Source organism: Molothrus ater, chromosome 2 (assembly GCF_012460135.2).
Source record: "Molothrus ater isolate BHLD 08-10-18 breed brown headed cowbird chromosome 2, BPBGC_Mater_1.1, whole genome shotgun sequence".
NCBI classification, from domain to species: domain Eukaryota; kingdom Metazoa; phylum Chordata; class Aves; order Passeriformes; family Icteridae; genus Molothrus; species Molothrus ater.
Genome location: NC_050479.2, coordinates 115,935,954 through 115,954,316, shown reverse-complemented (window position 1 = coordinate 115,954,316; position 18,363 = coordinate 115,935,954). Strand labels below are relative to the sequence as shown.

Genomic DNA, 18,363 nt, shown 5'->3' with positions numbered 1-18,363 from the left:
AAAAGTGGGGACAGTGACAGCATGCTGGAAAAGATTTCCTCGAGCCTCAGAGCATCCCCTAGGGATGCTCTGGGTGATTTAATCAGCAGGGAAAGATTATTTAATCAATCATGAACCTGGGGTTGAATTTTTTAAAGATAAGTAATTTTCTGCTCATTTTGAAAGGGAGCAGGAAACAAGTGTGTCTGACAGAAAGCTGTTCTGGCTGGGGACTGCCTGTGGTGACATCTGTGACAAGAGGAGCCTGTGTCAAACAGATGTGAACCTGGTCCTTGTGCTTCCGAAGCAGCAGAGCCTATGCATTCTGCTGTCCTTGCAGAGGGGCAGGTTCAGGGGGGTGTGTGGTGTCTGTGGGAGATGAGGGGCAGCCCCAGCCCCTGGGGGTGCAGGATTCCCAGCAGGATTTGGGAGATGGAGCTGCTGGGCCATCCCTGTGCCCTGGAGCAGAGCCCGGGCTGTGCCTCTGAGCAGGGCATTCATCTCCAGGCAATCCCTGCTGCACAGCAGAACGCTGGATTAGCAGTCAGGAGCCCTTGTGATTCCAGAGATTAACTGCTAAACACATCACTCCTTCGGGGGCCAAGCCTCCCTTTTCATTTGGAGCCAGTAGCCCGTTAAAAATTACTGCTCTGGCAATTAGGAGAGCACGAACCCGCTGACCTGCACAGGGGCTTGTGCTTCAGGAGAACCTTGGCAGCAGTATTTCTGCCTGTTTGCTTGTTAGGCAGCCCACTTTCCTTCCTCTGGACATTTAAAGGGTTGTCTTCTCAGAAGATGCTGCTTTATTGGAAGGAAAAAGACCAGGCAGCTCCAAGCCCCATCCAACCTGGCCTTGGACAATTCCAGGGACCCTGTTCCAGGGCATCCCCACCCTCACAGGGAGGAATTCCTTCCCAATATCCCATCCATCCCTGCCCTCTGGCAGTGGGAAGTTCATTCCCCCTTGTCCTACCATCCCAATGAGGACATTGGCTTTCCTAACCTCTAACCAGGCTTCTCTGGAAATGGGACTTGTTGGGATACGGGGAGGAGGTCACTGCAGTCAGGGAAAAGAAAAGTTTGACTCCCAGATTCTTGGAAAAAAGAACCCTGTCAGTTGTTTATTTATTTATTTAGAAAGCACATACAGCGATGCACGGGGAGGGGATGGAGATGCAGACCAGGTGAGCACAGAAATCCAGCCCAGAGGAAGAGCCAGACACATCCTGGAGGATCAGTAGTACATCAGTCTAGGCGAGCACTTCAGCTGCTGTACCTCTAGGTTAAAAGAAGGAGCCACGGGGAGCCTCTGAGGAGCGGGAGCTTGTGTCCCCTCGGGCAGGCTGGCTCTGTCCTGGCTCACGCCATGGTCTCCTTCCTCAGCGTGCGCCGCTGCTGGCACGTCAGGATGCTCGGGAAGGACGACTTCCCCTTCGTCCTTGACCTCTTCTTCAGCTTCTTCTGGTGCTTGAGGGAAATGCCCAGCTCCTCCATGATGGCGTTGAAAGAAAGACACTGTGGGGAGAGGGGATGGCGTTAAAGCTCGGCTGGAGCTCAACCCGGGCCCTCACGGAGCCCTCAGGTGAGGGCAGAGCTCAACCTGGGCCATCACAGAGCCCTCAGGTGAGGGCAGAGCTCAACCTGGGCCCTCGCGGAGCCCTCAGGTGAGAACAGAGCCCAGCCTGGGCCCTCGCAGAGCCCTCAGGTGAGGGCAGAGCCCAGCCTGGGCCATTGCGGAGCCCTCAGGTGAGGGCAGAGTTCAACCTGGGCCATCACAGAGCCCTCACGTGAGGGCAGAGCCCAGCCTGGGCCATCACAGAGCCCTCAGGTGAGGGCAGAGCCCAGCCTGGGCCCTCATGGAGCCCTCACATGAGGGCAGAGCCCAACCTGGGCCCTTGCGGAGCCCTCAGGTGAGGGCAGAGCACAAACAGGGCCCTTGCGGAGCCCTCAGGTGAGGGCAGAGCCCAACCTGGGCTCTTGCGGAGCCCTCAGGTGAGGGCAGAGCTCAACCTGGGCCATCACAGAGCCCTCACGTGAGGGCAGAGCCCAACCTGGGCCATCACAGAGCCCTCAGGTGAGGGCAGAGCTCAACCTGGGCCCTCGCGGAGCCCTCACGTGAGGGCAGAGCACAAACGGGGCCCTTGCGGAGCCCTCACGTGAGGGCAGAGCCCAACCTGGGCCCTCGCAGAGCCCTCACGTGAGAACAGAGCCCAGCCCGGGCCCTCGTGGAGCCCTCAGGTGAGAACAGAGCCCAGCCTGGGCCCTTGCGGAGCCCTCAGGTGAGGGCAGAGCCCAGCCTGGGCCCTTGTGGAGCCCTCAGGTGAGGGCAGAGCCCAGCCTGGGCCATCACAGAGCCCTCAGATGAGGGCAGAGCTCAACCTGGGCCCTTGCGGAGCCCTCAGGTGAGGGCAGAGCCCAACCTGGGCCCTCATGGAGCCCTCAGGTGAGGGCAGAGCTCAACCTGAGCCCTCACAGAGCCCTCACGTGAGGGCAGAGCCCAGCCTGGGCCCTTGCGGAGCCCTCACGTGAGGCCAGGGCTCGGTCTCAAAAGATCCAGCTGGGAAAAAATCCCTGGACACAACAGGTGCCTGCAGGGGTTGTTCCCTAAGTCATCTTCCACTGACTTTCATGTAACTTTGGCTCTACTAAAGATGTTGATGGACGTTTCTGAAATTCCCCACAGGTGTGTCCGCCATGTTTTGGTGGCCTCGCGTCACTTACCCTTTCTCAGTTGACCCTGGCCTTAGAAAAGATCTTGTTTTAAACACCATATACTTTAGTCACAAAGAACCATGAGCATGCTGGAGGAAACAAAGAAGAGTTTTTTTAAGGTTTCTTTGTGGTTTTGTTATTTTTCCCTCATGAAATGAACGGACATTTGTCAAATATAGCCCAGGTCTCAATCTTCGTCTTTTCTTTGGAAGGAATCTTTTCAAATCTCGTGTGGTGAAGAAAGGAGATAATTACCACAAGAATAAGGGAGCTGAATGGCTTGGAAAGAAAGAAGAGATCTTCATTCTTCCCACCATCACAACATTAACAAAGACATCTGGGGTAAGTGGAAACATATTTTAAAATTCACAGTTGGAATAATTATGTATAACAGAAAGAAACGCAAGTAGCCTTTAAGTGGAAGTATCTGGCTTTGCAAAACCACCCCCCCCCCCCCCCCCCAGTATTTGTTCTGGGGAAATATACATGAATAGATGATTTATGTATAAAATCGAGTGATGGCAGCAGGGGGAAACAAAGCTTTAAGCCCTTTACCTTATAAATAAATAAAGTGTGTGACTGGTTCTGCAGCGAGCTCCTGTGCTCAGTGTGGGTGTGAATTTTGAGTCCTGTGTGTGCCACCTCGTGCTGTGGGCTGGGCTGCACACAGCTGAGATCCCAGATTCACAGCCCAGCCCAACATTCTCCTTCTCTGAGGTGCTTCATGTTTGTTCATCTACGATTGCGAGGTCAATTAAACTCCCGTTAATTGGCGCCGCTGCCCAGAGTCAGTGGCGCAGCCAGGGCGGTGCATGCTGTCCTTTCAAATGGCAGCCGTGGTGGGCAGGCCTCTGCTGCTGCCATTGTCATTTAAATACCCTCCCTTTGTGGAAATAAACCCGACATCCCGGCGCTCCTTCCCCCTGGAGCAGCAGGAGGAGCAGGTATCCTCCCGACCCTTCCTGTGTGCTCCAAGCTTTCCTGGAGAGCTGCACCGCTCATCCCCAAACCAATGAACCCAAGGGCTCTGAGCGGATTACTGCTCTCTGTGGTCTCAGCTTTAACTGGTCTTAAAGTCTGAATTACAAAGTGGATCCAGAGCTCCGTGGTAACTAGGGTCCTATTAACCCTTTGTGGGATCGATCAGTCTTTTATTTTCCTTCCCTGTGTTTCTCACTAGCCTCCTAATGTGTTGTATTTAATCCCAGCCATTACTGTCTGCAGAGTGCAGACAGGGATGATTTCTGCAGGTGAAAGAGTGCATTTTACTGCCTTGTTAATAGGCTGGTACTTTAATTTTCCAACGGGATTCCTATTACTCAGAATGTGCAATCACCACAATGCCTTTCACATTCATCTCCACAAAACACCCCCTGAAGTTCATTTTGCATCTGCAGACAGATACACAGAACATATTGCTGGGAGGTTTTTCATATCTGATCTCTGGAGTGCCCAGTGGCGCCACATCCAACTGCTTTGAATTTTAAAATAATTATTATCAGGAAGACTCCAAGGTGTTCTTAGGGAAAGTGGTGCAGAGCAAGCACAGTCTCAGCCAGAATGGTATGGGGTTTATAGGAAAGCCGTGGACAAGGAACACACCCTAAGACCCTTGAGCCCAAGCCCAAGTCCTCTGAGGAGCACTTGCAAAGCAGCCTCCAAAAAGGGGATGTTGACATTAAAATTCAATTAAAAAGGGAAATATACTGTTCTTTTGTCTCATATTCAGGTGGCCAGACTGAAAGGGTTGCTTTAAAATCCCTTTTTTTCCCATGCTGGTCAGTCCACTGCTGAGGTCTGCCCAGAACAAGAGCAGAGTGGGCACAGATCAATCTCTTGTACAACTTCATGATGAATTTAACATTTTGCTTTCAGCCAGCTTAACTTTCTCATTCTGGCAGTGTCAAAATGCTGCTGGCCATGGTGTGTAAAAGAAGGTGTCATCCTTTGAAAACAGACAAGGTTCTGCTCTCTGTGTGGTGTGGGACTCTTTCTCCGTGCCCTTTGGTCATTTCAGCAGCTGCTAAAGCTTGGTCATGAAGCTCCCAAATCCTTCCTTACACTCCCATGCAGAGGTCTGTGCTAAGCTTTAGGAGAGTTACAGACTCAGAATGAAAAAAAAAAAAAAAAATAAATAACACAAAGTAGAAACAATGAAAAAAAAAAGAGTTGTAGTCAGGATTTATCAGTCTGTTGCTTCTGCTGCTGGGCTACCACTGAGGACAAGGCATTTTATTAATACCTTGCAAAATTAACCAAGTAGCAATAAAGAAGCCACCCAAACCCCAGTGTGTTGTGGAAGTGCTGGTAACTGTGAAAATCAAAGGATGTGGGGCCAATTTCATTCTGGAAGAACTCCTGAGCAGCTCAGGGACAGAGGAGGAAGTACAGAAGTCAGGATTTTTCTCCTGCACCCATAGCTGGGACACTGACCTGTGCCTTGTGCTGAAAGAAAATGGATTTACCTTTGCACAAAAGCAAAAACATCAGAAATAGTTTCTTTTAGTGAGGAAACTGCTGCTGGGGCACATTGAGTATTCTGTCACACAGATGGCATGAGGAGAGGCATATTCTGGTGGCATGAGGAGATCCCCAAATTAACTCCTCTAACCTGCCAGAGTCTATTGAGCAGTGACTGTCAAAACAGTGTGACAGTAACCCAGGGATTAATTTAACTCTTCCCCGCTTACAGAGACTGTTCCTTTGTGCTCTGTTCACTAGGAAAATCAGAAAAGCTGCTTGCTGGTCTCCCACATCACCTGAGCAGTGATGGTTTTTGATATGTGTTTTTGTAGCTAGGGATGAGGCTCTGTCGGGGATAGCAGGAGCTGCTTTGGCATTCCCCCAGGGAGCTGCTGCCAGCCTGTGGGGCCGTGTGTGGGACAGCTAAACCCAGGGAACGATGCTGTCACTGCCAGCGGGGCTGTGGGACTGACAGCTGGGACAATGTTTACCCAGCAAGTGACAGAAACGCTCTGGATCCGGCACCAATCTAAGGAATGATTGCAGAACCGGCCCAAGCTGCAGCCCAGAGGATTTCTTGCGTGGAGCAATGATGGAGATAAACACATTAGGCATCTTCCTTCTCCTCTGAGAGTTGAGAGGAGCTGAATTTAATTAGTTTTAAGTCTCTTCTACTGGGAGGCTGCAAATAAAAAGTGTTTTCTTAAATCAGGTATTCAGAGGACCTAATTCAGGTCTTTGCTGGCGAGAGGGAGCATTTTATGAGAGCCAAAGCTTTCAAGGCCTCATTCAAGCAAGTTAAGAGATCATTCTGAGCAAGACAATTTCTTGCAGCATCTGGAGTGCAGCATAAACTCCCACCCTGGGATGGGCAGGGAGAATTGGAGCAGCCGAGCTGTGAGCAGCAGAGCTTTGTCACAAAGCACTCCAGCCTGCTGCCAGCAGCATCAGCACTGGGACAGGGCTGAGAGGAGATCACGGGGCCCTGCTTGCCCTGCCTGGCCTCAGCAGCCAGGTGCACAGACACCAACCAGGGGGGAGCACTTTGGGTGCGAGGGGACGCCCTCCAGCGAGGCCCCTGACTGCACAGGGGGCAGAAATGGCCCCAGGAGAACAGAGCAGTAACCTATCTGATGAGCAGGAGCTCCACTGGGCAGGAAAACATAAAATAGGGCTGAGGGGAGGGAGATGATGAGCTGGTGACACTGATGGGAGTACGGCATACAATGGAATACAGGTAACAGGCTTTGGGAACAGTGGGGTTTGCCACCGTTGATGACATCCCTCGAGCTGGCATTTCTGTGCACTTTGTGCATCTCAGATTGTTGACATATGTTTTTTGGTGGCAAAGCCACATCCAGTCCATTGTCCCCTGCCCTGTCAGCCCCTGACTGGCTGAGGGCTGGAGGAAATCCAAGTGTTGCGCTCCCAGGGTGTGAAACACATCCAGTGGCAGCCTCCTGCACAAAACACGCCAGCAGGGTGCAATATGCAAAGCAATGCCAGGGCTTTACTCTCTGGGATAGACTGATGCCCGACTTTCCCACAGAGGAGTTTCTGTGTTACAAATGAACCCCGTGAATTGCTCAAACAAGACGATGGAGTTGCTCTACTAATGCTCTGTGTGGGTGTTGCCTGCGGGTGCTCCTGTTGAATTTGTCCTTAATGGATACATGGCATAAAATGTAACTGATGGGTCTGATTTTGTGCTATGATAGTTACTTGCAGGCTTAGAGTAATGCCTTTTAAATGGAGGACTTAAAATTCATTAAATATTGACACAGGGCGTAAGAGATGCCTGCTCACCATCTCTGGCAGCTTGTAACAGGGGTTCAGGAAGTTAATGGAGCCCTGCAGGGTGTTTGGGAGGTTCCTGAATTCAGAGGTTCCTGGCCCGCTTGCAGCAGGCACCAAGCTGGATGCTCCTCCCTGCTTTCAGTGAGGAAGCTGCCACCGTTCAGCTCGGGTTGGGGAGGAGATGAAAAGCAGGGAAATAATTTTTCTTACCTGAAGCAGGTGAATTACCCCAGGAAATGACAAGGTGACAATTGCACATGAGAGGCTGTGATAATTCTGAAAGGCTAGCACGCTCTGCCGAGCTCCCTGCTGGGGGTGTAATTATGTCCTGTGACACCATTTAAACTGCCCGATTTCGGGCCTTTGGCAATTCGCTCCAGATCAGCTCACCCCCTGCGTTAACCCTGCGTGAGGCTCTCCCGGACACACACACCTTGCTCCTCTCCTGACTACACCGTGTGGATCGAGGGCTGCGCTCGGATCCCTCGCTCCTCCCGGATTAACTTGCCACAGTCTAACTCCGTGGATAAGGTGGTGCCAGAGGTGGAGTTGGACGGGTGGGGTTGCTTACACTGCAGTCCGTAAAAGAAACAAAAGGCCTTGCATGCAAGAGAAGAGAAATGGAGAAAGTAAATAAATGAACGAAGGAAAACTGAAAACAGGCATGAGAATGATTCAAAAGCCATTTAAATCAAAAGAGACTCAACTCATGGGAACAGAAAAGTCACAGATTGTGTTCAACAATGCTTTGGATTAGCTTAGTGATAACACACCCTGCACAGCGTTTCCCATCTAAGCTGCTTATCTCACCAGGGCAAAGAGAAAACAATCCCAGAGAAACCAGAGAGAAGCACTGGAATCGCTGGTATTGTGCTCTCAGTGAAATTGCTTCTGGAAAAGAGGCTGGATGTGCCACATTAACTCACTGGATGATTCTAATTATTCAGCAACACCTTGCTGAGCAGCAGCAGTGCAGGTGCAGAAATGGGGGGTGTGCACACGTGTGTGCCGCCCCGAATTCTGTTATTCACCCCACTTATTGCTCAGTAATATTGCTCACCCCTGGCAGAAAGCTTTAGGTCTGCTTTAGTCCTGGCTTCAGGCAGGCAGTGCCTTCCACAGACTCCTGCAAAGTTTCCAGGCTATTCTGCACCATGTTAGCACTTAAACTCAACATTTTTAATTATACTAAATATTTTAATTAGCTGCAACTGTTCTCCAAAACGTATTTGAATAAACGATCTCCTGAGACAGGAACAAAACAAAGATACTAATACATTTTTTATGCATTTTGTGCTAAAACGGGCTAAAGTACTAATTAGAAAGCTCCAATATGTGCAAATACATTAATCCTTTATCTCTGCCTTATCCCAAACCAGGGACCCTTTGACTGGCATATCCTGGGGTTGCTCCATGAGATGCATCTGTTTTTGCGGACAGTGACACCGCTTTTGATGCAAACTGCACCTCCCAGAGCAAGCTCAAAATGTTCCTTTTTCCTCCCACTTGTCCCTGCTGCCTTCGGGGAGGGTCTGTGCCTCAACAGCCACTCCTGGCATTTATGTCACCACCCTTGTAGGATAACACCTTGGATGGGGAGGGGGAATCTCCCTGGAAAAGCCTTTCCCACCTCAAAGTGCAAAGGGAACTTAACCCGCTTTGAGGTGGGTACCTCACGTCTGGGACCCTGGAGTGAGGAAATGGGAACCTTTGGGGATTCAGGGTCACCCCCTGGTCCTGCAGGGCGGGGTCCCCTTGTCCCTCAGAAAGTCCTGCTGGAGGGAAGGGAGCCAAACAGGGCCACAGCAGGGTCCAGGACAGAGCAGGACAAACTACCCCGGGGCAGGAGGGGCTGGCTGACTGCTTAGGGACACTCTGCCAGTTCCTGCTCAGCCCTGCCTCCTTCACAGGGCTGGTGGCTCTATAAAGGGGTTGTAAGGATTGATCCCTTCTCACTAAATGCTCTAACGCTCAAGGTGTGATTTACACATAGCATTTCCTTCCTTTTCCTCTGCCCTTTTAAATTGCTCATTACACTTCAGCAGAGCTATTACCAGAACTTCTTTGGCTCCACAATCTTACTTTACAGTGGCATCCATCACCTCTCAGTAGATCTCCCTGCTTTGAAGTGCATCCTTCAGCACAAGTGGTAAACCCCTGGCTCTGAAAAAAAGATGCTTTCTAGAGCAAGAGGAAAATTACTCTTGGGATTTGGATGTGCTTTCCTTGTGATAATGCCATATAAAAGACCCAACAGCCCAGTTGTGTTTTATTCCTTTCCAATGTAATTTATGCTGGAAGTCCTGAAGTTCAAGCAGAAACTGTTTGAGAAATTAATTGCCCTTGTTCTGCACTGCCCTGCTAAGCAGCACTAATTGGACCGTGGGTGAGGCACTTCCCTGTCGTTATTAATAAATTATTTGTCATTAGAGCCAGGGCTGCCTGGCGGGAGCTCAGCAGTGGGAAATGCACGCTCCATCAAGGAGGTGTGTGCTGCAGAGCCCTCCCATGGTCACTCACCAGCTCCATGGAGAGGGCAGGGTCACTCACTCACCCGCTCCATGGAGAGGGCAGGGTCACTCACTCACCCGCTCCATGGAGCAGGGCAGGGTCACTCACTCACCCGCTTCATGGAGCAGGGCAGGGTCACTCACTCACCTGCTCCATGGAGCAGGGCAGGGTCACTCACTCAGCCGCTCCATGGAGCAGGGCAGGGTCACTCACTCACCCGCTCCATGGAGCAGGGCAGGGTCACTCACTCACCCGCTTCATGGAGAGGGCAGGGTCACTCACTCAGCCCCTTCATGGAGCGGGGCAGGGTCACTCAGCCGCTCCATGGAGCAGGGCAGGGTCACTCACTCACCCGCTCCGTGGAGAGGGCAGGGTCACTCACCTGCTCCATGGAGCAGGGCAGGGTCACTCACTCACCTGCTCGATGGAGCAGGGCAGGGTCACTCACTCACCTGCTCAATGGAGAGGGCAGGGTCACTCACCTGCTCCATGGAGAGGGCAGGGTCACTCACCTGCTCCATGGAGCGGGGCAGGGTCACTCACTCACCTGCTCGATGGAGAGGGCAGGGTCACTCACCTGCTCGATGGAGCAGGGCAGGGTCACTCAGCCGCTCCATGGAGCAGGGCAGGGTCCCTCAGCCGCTCCATGGAGCAGGGCAGGGTCGCTCACTCACCCGCTCCATGGAGCAGGGCAGGGTCACTCACTCACCCGCTCTATGGAGCAGGGCAGGGTCACTCACTCACCCGCTCCATGGAGAGGGCAGGGTCACTCACCCGCTCCATGGAGCAGGGCAGGGTCACTCACCCGCTCCATGGAGCAGGGCAGGGTCACTCACTCACCCGCTCCATGGAGCAGGGCAGGGTCACTCACTCACCCGCTCCATGGAGAGGGCAGGGTCACTCACCCGCTCCATGGAGCAGGGCAGGGTCACTCACTCACCCGCTCCATGGAGCAGGGCAGGGTCACTCAGCCGCTCCATGGAGAGGGCAGGGTCACTCACCCGCTCCATGGAGCAGGGCAGGGTCACTCAGCCGCTCCATGGAGCAGGGGCAGGGTCACTCACTCAGCCGCTCCATGGAGCAGGGCAGGGTCACTCACTCAGCCGCTCCATGGAGCAGGGCAGGGTCGCTTACTCACCTGCTCGATGTCGCTGTTCTTGCGTGACTTGTAGATGAACTCGCCGATGGCCACGAACACGGAGAGCACCAGCCCCGCCGCCAGCACGATGAAGATGCCCCCGATGTTCTCCACCCCGAGGGCGCTGGCTTCCTTGCTGTCCTCCTCGGGGCAGCCATTGCCTCGCCACCACTTCTCCTTCATCATGTGCAGCTTGCCCTCCTCCTGCAGCTGCAGGATGGCGATGGTGATCTTGTCCCTGTATGGGGACCCTGCAAGGGGACAGCGAGGCCTGGTGGTGCTGCAGGGAGGAGCTGCCACCCTCTGAGGCAGAAGCCTCCCTTGTCACAGGGGGGATTATTCCAGCTGGAAAGGGGAATCTCTGTTGGTGTCTGCCCTAGGCACTTGGAAGCAGAAGGCTGCACTGGTGCAGTTATTTGAGAATTTGTGATAATTTTAGGGTCTCCTAGTGAGGTTTATTTAAGCCTTGGCAGTGGGTTTTCTTGCTAAGGCATTCCTCCACATCATATTTGAATATTGCTGTGAGCACTTGTTGAGAATTTCCACTTTGCATCCCTTCTATTGACTTCAGCATCTGTTGGTTTTTCCTGCTGTCTGTAAATGAGGATTGCCTCAGAGGAGTCCACAGTCACTCAGACACTTTCTCTTCTCATTTACACTCACAGCTCCACCTCAGCTACCTACAGCTTGTAAGAACACTGTATGGACAAGTCCTTTTTATTGTGATTTGCAATAATAGCGGCCCTGCAAGCTGAAAATAGGAACAATTTCATGCTTTTGGTTTGCAGGCCACCATTTGCTAAATGTTGTGTGTGCAGGCTCTGCAGCTTTATGGGCCTGGGCAGTGTCTGGTGAGGAGTGGGGTCACACTGGTGGCTCAGCCTGCTTAGATTTGTTCTCACACTGCTCAGCCATCTTCCAAAATCCTGCAGCCTGTGTTTGTGAGAGAGACTTTGTGGGACCAGGATTTTGTGATTGCAAGGAGGGGGAGCTTGCAAGAATGGTTCTGTGATTCTGTGAGATGCTGTTTGCCTCCAAAGGCACATGTGTGCTCCCAAATCCTGCCATGCTGGACTCCCTACAGCTGGAAACATTTGGAGTCTGGGCTGAAATGCAGAGCTGAAAGCCCTGCAGCTATTTCTTTCCCCTTTCCCCTCCTTTAGCAGCACATGAATAAGACATGGAAGGACAGGACACGGGGGAATGGCTTCCCACTGCCAGAGGGCAGGATTAGGAGGGATATTGGAAAGAAGTTCTTCCCTGTGAGGGTGTAAGGCCCTGGCACAGGTGCCCAGAGCAGCTGGGGCTGCCCCTGGATCCCTGGCAGTGCCCAAGGCCAGGTTGGACAGGGCTTGGAGCAATCTGGGACAGTGGGAGGTGTCCCTGCCATGGCAGGGATGGCACTGGATGGGCTCCAAAGTCCCTCCCAATCCAGGCAGTTCTGTGATTCTCAGATTCTCTTCAACCGCTATTTCACCAAAGTCACATTTTGCTGCACATTAGAGGGGTTGCAAACTCAACTCCATCAAGGCAAACCAAGCTTTAAGGCAGATTGTGTGCCAGAATTGAAGAGATCACATGGCACTTCAGAAAAATCTCACTGAGGCACCTCCTTATGCACTGAAATAGCCTTGGAAATTCGGCCCCACAGCTTCACTTTTGCTCCTTATTTTGCTGTGCAGGACATTGTTAAAACCCCTTGTCCTGTGGACACAAGTCCCCCTTGCTGCTCTCCATTTCCTTCATCCCCCAGCCCTGTCTGAGGAGAACAGTGTGAGGAACATGGCAGCTCCTCCTTTGTTGTGCCAGCACTCAGCTGCTGCTGGGGCAGAGCACTGCCAGCACTGGGCCATGCTGTGCCCACAGCTGCCAGGAGCTGTGTGTCACACTATCCCAAATCCACCTGGCAAGCCAGAGACCAGCACTGCTGGAGGCAGCCAGCTCTGAGAGGAAAACGTGCCCGCTGTAGGAATGGATGATTTGTGTGCTTGCTGTTAAAGACCCAAAAATAACAGCACAGAAAACAGGCCAGAAACACCTCCAAAAACTTGGCTTCGCACACAGGAGTGAATTATTACAACTGAAACCAGCAGTGCCTCGCAGAAGAGAGAGCAGAATTGTTTGTGCCTTGTCCCCTGCAATGTGTAAGGCTGCAGGACTCATCCATTTCCCCTGTCTGGAAGGACACAGCTGGGAGCTAAAGTGGAGCAGCCAGAGTCACAGCACAGGATTTGTGAGGCTGTTCATTCTTTCTTGGGGTGTTTATGTTGCCACCAAGATTACCACAATTCATCTGGAGGATAACAGTCACCTCCAGATTTCTACACTGGCTTTTAGAGTTTGTCAAGAGTGTCTGGAGAGCTGCACTGGTGGTGGTTTATTGGTGAGCTCTACCACCACCCACAAATCCATCTCCACACCTCTTTAAATATTCAGCACATTACTTACGGCCTCTGAGCTATTAACAAACCTCTTAGGCCAAGAAGTGCATTCATCTACTTTCTTAGCAGTCTCCCAAGGAACTGGGAAGAGCTTTAGTGTTAGAATTACCTGCATCAGCCTGGAACTGATCCTGGAATTAAACCTGCCTAATCCCCACCTCGTCCCCAGCCCAGAGCATGGAGTGCCACACCCAGACCTTTCTGACACCCCCAGGGATGGGCACTCCAAACCTCCCTGGGCAGCCCCTGCCAAGGCCTGGACACCCTTTTCCATGGAGAAATTCTCCTGATGCCTAGAACTGCTGTATTTTACTTGCAGAAGATGCTCTGATAAAATAATACATTTCCTGGATTCAGGAATTCTCCCATTCTCCTCCCTGTTTCTCCAGGAGCCATAAGGTGCTGTCCAGCTCCCTCACTGGAAATTCTGGAGTCACAGGCCCTGTGGTTTTACATTCCCCTGCAGTTAAGCCATGCTGAAGATCTGGTGTTAAGGGTCACAGACAACCCTTTTAATTTTTTTTTTTTTCCATACAGCCTGTGCAATCAATACTCTTGAATGCTCTGAGAGAAGTAACAGAGCCTTGGGGGTCCCTCTGAATAGTGGCAGGCTTATCTTGTTCATGAAATCAGTTGTTTATGAGATGCTTAATGATGTTGGATTATTCCACAGTGCTTGGGGATATATATTCCCCTGAATTTTGCAGGTTTTTCTTAACAAAAATATAAAGGTTCACTTCTCATACAAGAAGCATCTTATAAATATATTTCACAGCTGCATTTCCAATGGCTGCACTGTCTCTGAGGATTGCCATCTGTTCCAATTATTCCTTCATTGTTCTTGGTTTAAAGTGTGGCACTTTTATAACCGCAAGGAAACTCTTGCCATGAGTTTGTCATTCTTGGGGGTTTTAGCTTTTGTATCACTTTTCTCAGGGTGCCAGGGCTGTTCTTACATAGCCAGTGGAAAAATATACTTGGGATGTCATGTCTGTGACAATCTGTCTGCGGGGCTCAGCACCACAAAGAATGACAGTTCCAAGTGCAGAGGTGTTTCTCCCTTATTTATATCTGCTCTGTCAAGCAATGGATGAAGCAATCCCCAGCTGGACAGGGCTTGGAGCAACCTGGGATAGTAGGAGGTGTCCCTGCCATGGCAGGGGGTGGCACTTTGAGATTCTTTCCAAGCCAAACCCTTCTGTGGCTCCATAATTCTTGAACACAGGGCAAAAGCTGGCTCCCCTGTGCCAATTGTTCACAAGTGCACAGCACAAAAATCTGACACACTTTTTAATGCTGTACAATTAGAAGATCTTAGAAAGGGTACTGGACATGCTAGAAAAGGTCTGCCAGAGAGAGTTCTGAGAAACTGGGAGTCTTAAAGCTCTGCATTAAAGGGGATGAATTTCTGATTTATTTCATGACCTCAGCGCAACACTGAAGAACAGTGAGGGGCAACTGCAAGGTTCTGCATCAGGGAGATGCAGGGTTTTGAGTAAGGAGTTTTCTTTGGGGCACGTACAGAATCCCAGAATGGTTTGGGTGGGAAGGGACCTTAAAGCCCTTCCAGTCAGGTGGGCAGGGACAGCTTCCACTGTCCCAGGTTGCTCCAAGCCCCATCCAACCTCACCTTGGACACTGCCAGGGATCCAGGGGCAGCCACAGATTATCTGGGCACCCTGTGCCAGACCCTCAGCAACCTCCCAGGGAGGAATTCCTTCCCAATGTCCCATCTAGCCCTGGTTTTGTCAGTATGAATGCATTCTCACAGGATTCAGTCCTGTTTCTGAGGTGCCAGGAGTGAATGGCTTGCCTCAGGGGACACTGCTGTGCTCGCCGGGCTCTTACCAATGGGGGTGCCCACGCCGTAGCCCTTGGAGTCGATGAGGCCCCCGATCTGGGTGAGGTTGCAGTTCCTCTGGGTCACGTACTCGATGCTGGTGGACTCCATCAGCAGGGCGTAGTCGGTGGTGAGCACGCGCTGGATGCCCTCGTCGTTGTTCTTCACCAGCGCCGTCTGCTGCCGGCTGCTCATGAACGCCCACATCTTCTCGTACGTCGAGATTTTGGATTTCTGCCGGGAAAAGGAGGCACGGAGTCACACCAGCACCCCAACTGCCCTTGCCAGGCGTTCCTCAGCCGCGCCAGCCTCGATGGCGGCACCACATCTGGAGTGACGGGGAAGGGGTGGCAGGGTTTCCTTCCAGCAGCACTCCCCTCTCGCTGGGCTTTATGCTGAGGAACCTCTTGTTGTTTCCTGCTTTCTTTGCAGGGCCAGGAATGGAATTACTGGCCTGGCTGTCAAGTGCTCTGGAGTTTTCTGGGCCCATGCTGCTCCATGGACTGCAGCATGAAGGCAGCTGACCCAGTGCAGCTGGGCACTGCTGCCCTGGGACACACTGCTGCCCTGGGACAGTGCTGCCCCGGGACACTGCTGTCCCTGGGCACTGCTGCCCTGGGACACTGCTGTCCCTGGACACTCTGCTCCCAGCCATTGGGTCACACCCACTGCTCCAAGAGCCTGGTGATGAGCAAAGCATTCCTCTGCCCCTGTCTGTTCATAGCACTTGCCTGAAGTCACTGCTTCAGGGATAAAGTTTGAGGAACAGACCAAATAAACAAACTCCTGCTTTGTGCTTCCATTGCAATCAGACTTGAGGACGTGATCCTTTCACCACAGGGGTGAAGGGCAGCGCCTCCTCAGTCCCTCAAGCCCTGTCTCTGGTTTACTGCCATCTCAGCTGATTCCAGGCTCAGTTTTCAACTCCAGCTTTGGGGGGATTCCTGTGAGAAGTTGATTTTCTGGTTCTTTGTGCTTTAAATGTTAATATGCCTTACCTATAAATTCGGTATCTGTGAATGTCACCTGAATTCCACCTCAGTTTGGTGAGCCACAGGGTACCACTAAACTCTGAAGGTGGTTGAATGGCTCTCCACAAGTAGTTACCATTTTTATAGCTCAGTTGGGAATATTTTTGAAATCGATGCTTTGTTTATGCACTAGACTGAGTCTGACGGTGAATTTAGTGGAAGAATGTATTCCTTATTCAGAGTTTGTAAGAAAGATCTTGGCTTCTCAACTTGCCAGCTACCTTTTTTTTTCCTCAGGATGGATCCTGTGCCAAATTTTGGCCTTTGAATTTTCATTAATTTCAGTGGAAACACATCTGCACTTTAGAAGGCAGGAGCTGGCACAAGCTGCAACACAGGACTAAGATCTGTTATGATGGAGGGGGAGAAGGCAGTGGAAGATTTCTGGACATGCTGGAAACAGAGCAGGACAGTCTGAAGAAATAAAGTGTGTCACTGCTTGTGGATGGGAAACATCTTGCCTTCAGCTGGACTTCTCCCAGATTTGGCCATTCCCACAGATGGGCAATGCTGCCTGGGGTGCTGCTGGCCTGCCCTCCTACAAGGCTTAACTGTCCTGAGCTGCCCAGGTCCTGTTTTTGGGGTATTTTCATCTGCTCTTGCTAGATCTGGCATCTCTACACAGGGAAAAGGCCAATTCTGAGGTTCCTTTCAAAGTCAGAACTCCATTTCCCCCCACAAATTATTCCAGTTGCTTTTGTTTTCATTCCCCCCACTGTCTGGCTAAAAGTCACTGCAGAAAAGTGACTTCCTTGAAAAATATCTCATCCTCAGAATAATTTTTTTCTGGGGAAACGGTAGGAACAGGCATTCCAAACCAGTGGGCAATCACAGCTGTTAGCACGGGCCTTACAGACACCACTAACTACAGGTGATGTCAGCTTGAATGAATGCAAGTGGAGCTTTGGGAAAGCAGTGGGAGCACCTCGCTTTTCCAATATGCTTCCTGATCTCCATCCCATCCAGCATTACACCGTGTAATCTCATCTTCCAGGGCTTCCTGCTGCTACTTTGAGCACAAAGTCCTAAATCAAAGCTCTTTAGAGTCTGCTTTGTGTTTTCCTGCACCTGATGTCTACAGAAACCTTTTTTTCCATGTGTGTCTCATACAGTCCTGGAAACCAGAGGGATCTGAGCTTTGCCTCTCGTGTCCTACATGTCACTCCCTTGTTCCTGTCCCCTCCACAGCGAGGAATGCCCAGCACATCGCGGTTTGCTTTGAAAAATGTTGTTCTGAAAACAATCTGTTCCCCTTGGCATTCCTTGGCTTTAGTACTGTTTGATTTGACAAATCACATCTCGCAGCAGAGGAAGCACTCGAGGCCATGACCCTTCCCAGGGCACCCAGCCTCCCTCCTCAGGGTGTTTTTGCTGCTGCCGCAGTGATCCCTCCTTTCCCTCTGCCTGTTCCCTGCGCTTCAGCACTCGCGGGGACCGGACAGCTCCCGGGAAAGAGGCAGAGGAGCTGACACTGTGCTGTACCCTGGAGGAGAGCGGGAGTGGAGAAAGTGCCGCCTGAACTCCCTCCTGGTGCCTCCTCCCAGGCCCCTCCCTGGGCTGTGTGTGTGTTTGTTTAGCTCAAGGAGTAGATGCAGCATTTCACAGTCCCAGGAAGGCAAAGTCAGAGTGGCTTTGTACAGAGAGCCACTCCAGGATATTTTATTTCAGGTTTTGGGCAGGACAAAGAACTCCTAATCTTGTGAGGATCTGGAGATGTTTCCATAATAAAAACCCACAGAGTGTTTAGCAGTGTGATACACTGCATTTCTCATGCATTTTCACTGTGTCACCATCCCTCTGCCAGGGAATCCATCCCCAGTTTCTGTACTGTCCTTCCCCTGTGCCTCTGTGCCCATGTATTTCAGGCACAAGCAAGCTGACACATGTAGTGCATAAATACTTAACCACCTTGTCTGAAGGTTTTCTTTTAGAAGCTCACATGCTTTAAAGCCTGGATATTTCTGCCTGCAGGATTAATGGTGCAAAAAGAAATCAGTGTAAAACTAAAAACAGCTCTAGGAAATTTGTTCTGAGCTTCTCATGTACAGCTCCAGGACCTATTTCCTCTAAAAATGCAGGGATGCAACAGGATTTGAAGTTTTGTCTCTGAAGCTAAATTTGACTTCAGAATATCAATGGCAGTGAGCTTCTTTGGGCATGAAAGAGCCAGAGGAGAATCCAGAGCTTGCTTTACTGGAACATCTCCAGGTGGGTTTCCATCTCAGTGGAAATGTCAGCTCATCATTTCAGGAGCTCACTATAGCAAAATGCTGTAGTTGGTGTTTTTCTTTCAGCAAGGAAACATCTCTGTTCAGCCACAGCAGAGCCTTGGCAGGGGCAGTTTACCCTTGGCAGCACCAGCAGGGACAGACTGCCCAGAGTCCCAGAATCCTGGGATGGTTGGGGTGGGAAGGGACCTCCAGAGATCACCCAGTCCAAGACCTCACCAAG

At 51.3% G+C, this 18,363-nt stretch overlaps 1 protein-coding gene across 4 annotated transcripts in view; it reads right to left on the bottom strand.

Moving 5' to 3' along the window:
- Window positions 1-1,071: 1,071 nt before the first annotated feature.
- The window catches only part of LOC118699944 (glutamate receptor ionotropic, kainate 1), a 103,990-nt gene continuing 86,698 nt past the window's right edge, over window positions 1,072-18,363 (bottom strand). For 2 of the 4 annotated variants that reach the window (XM_036404211.2, XM_054518525.1), the window contains 4 exons: window positions 14,890-15,115; window positions 10,601-10,851; window positions 7,385-7,550; window positions 1,386-1,494 (listed from right to left, as the gene is read on the bottom strand). In XM_036404211.2, the coding sequence (XP_036260104.1) occupies window positions 7,401-7,550; window positions 10,601-10,851; window positions 14,890-15,115 (627 nt within the window). In that variant the 3' untranslated portion in view covers window positions 1,386-1,494; window positions 7,385-7,400. Of the gene's footprint in view, window positions 1,495-7,384; window positions 7,551-10,600; window positions 10,852-14,889; window positions 15,116-18,363 lie in introns of all 4 variants that reach the window. The other 2 variants (XM_036404210.2, XM_036404212.2) reach the window with 1 other exon arrangement.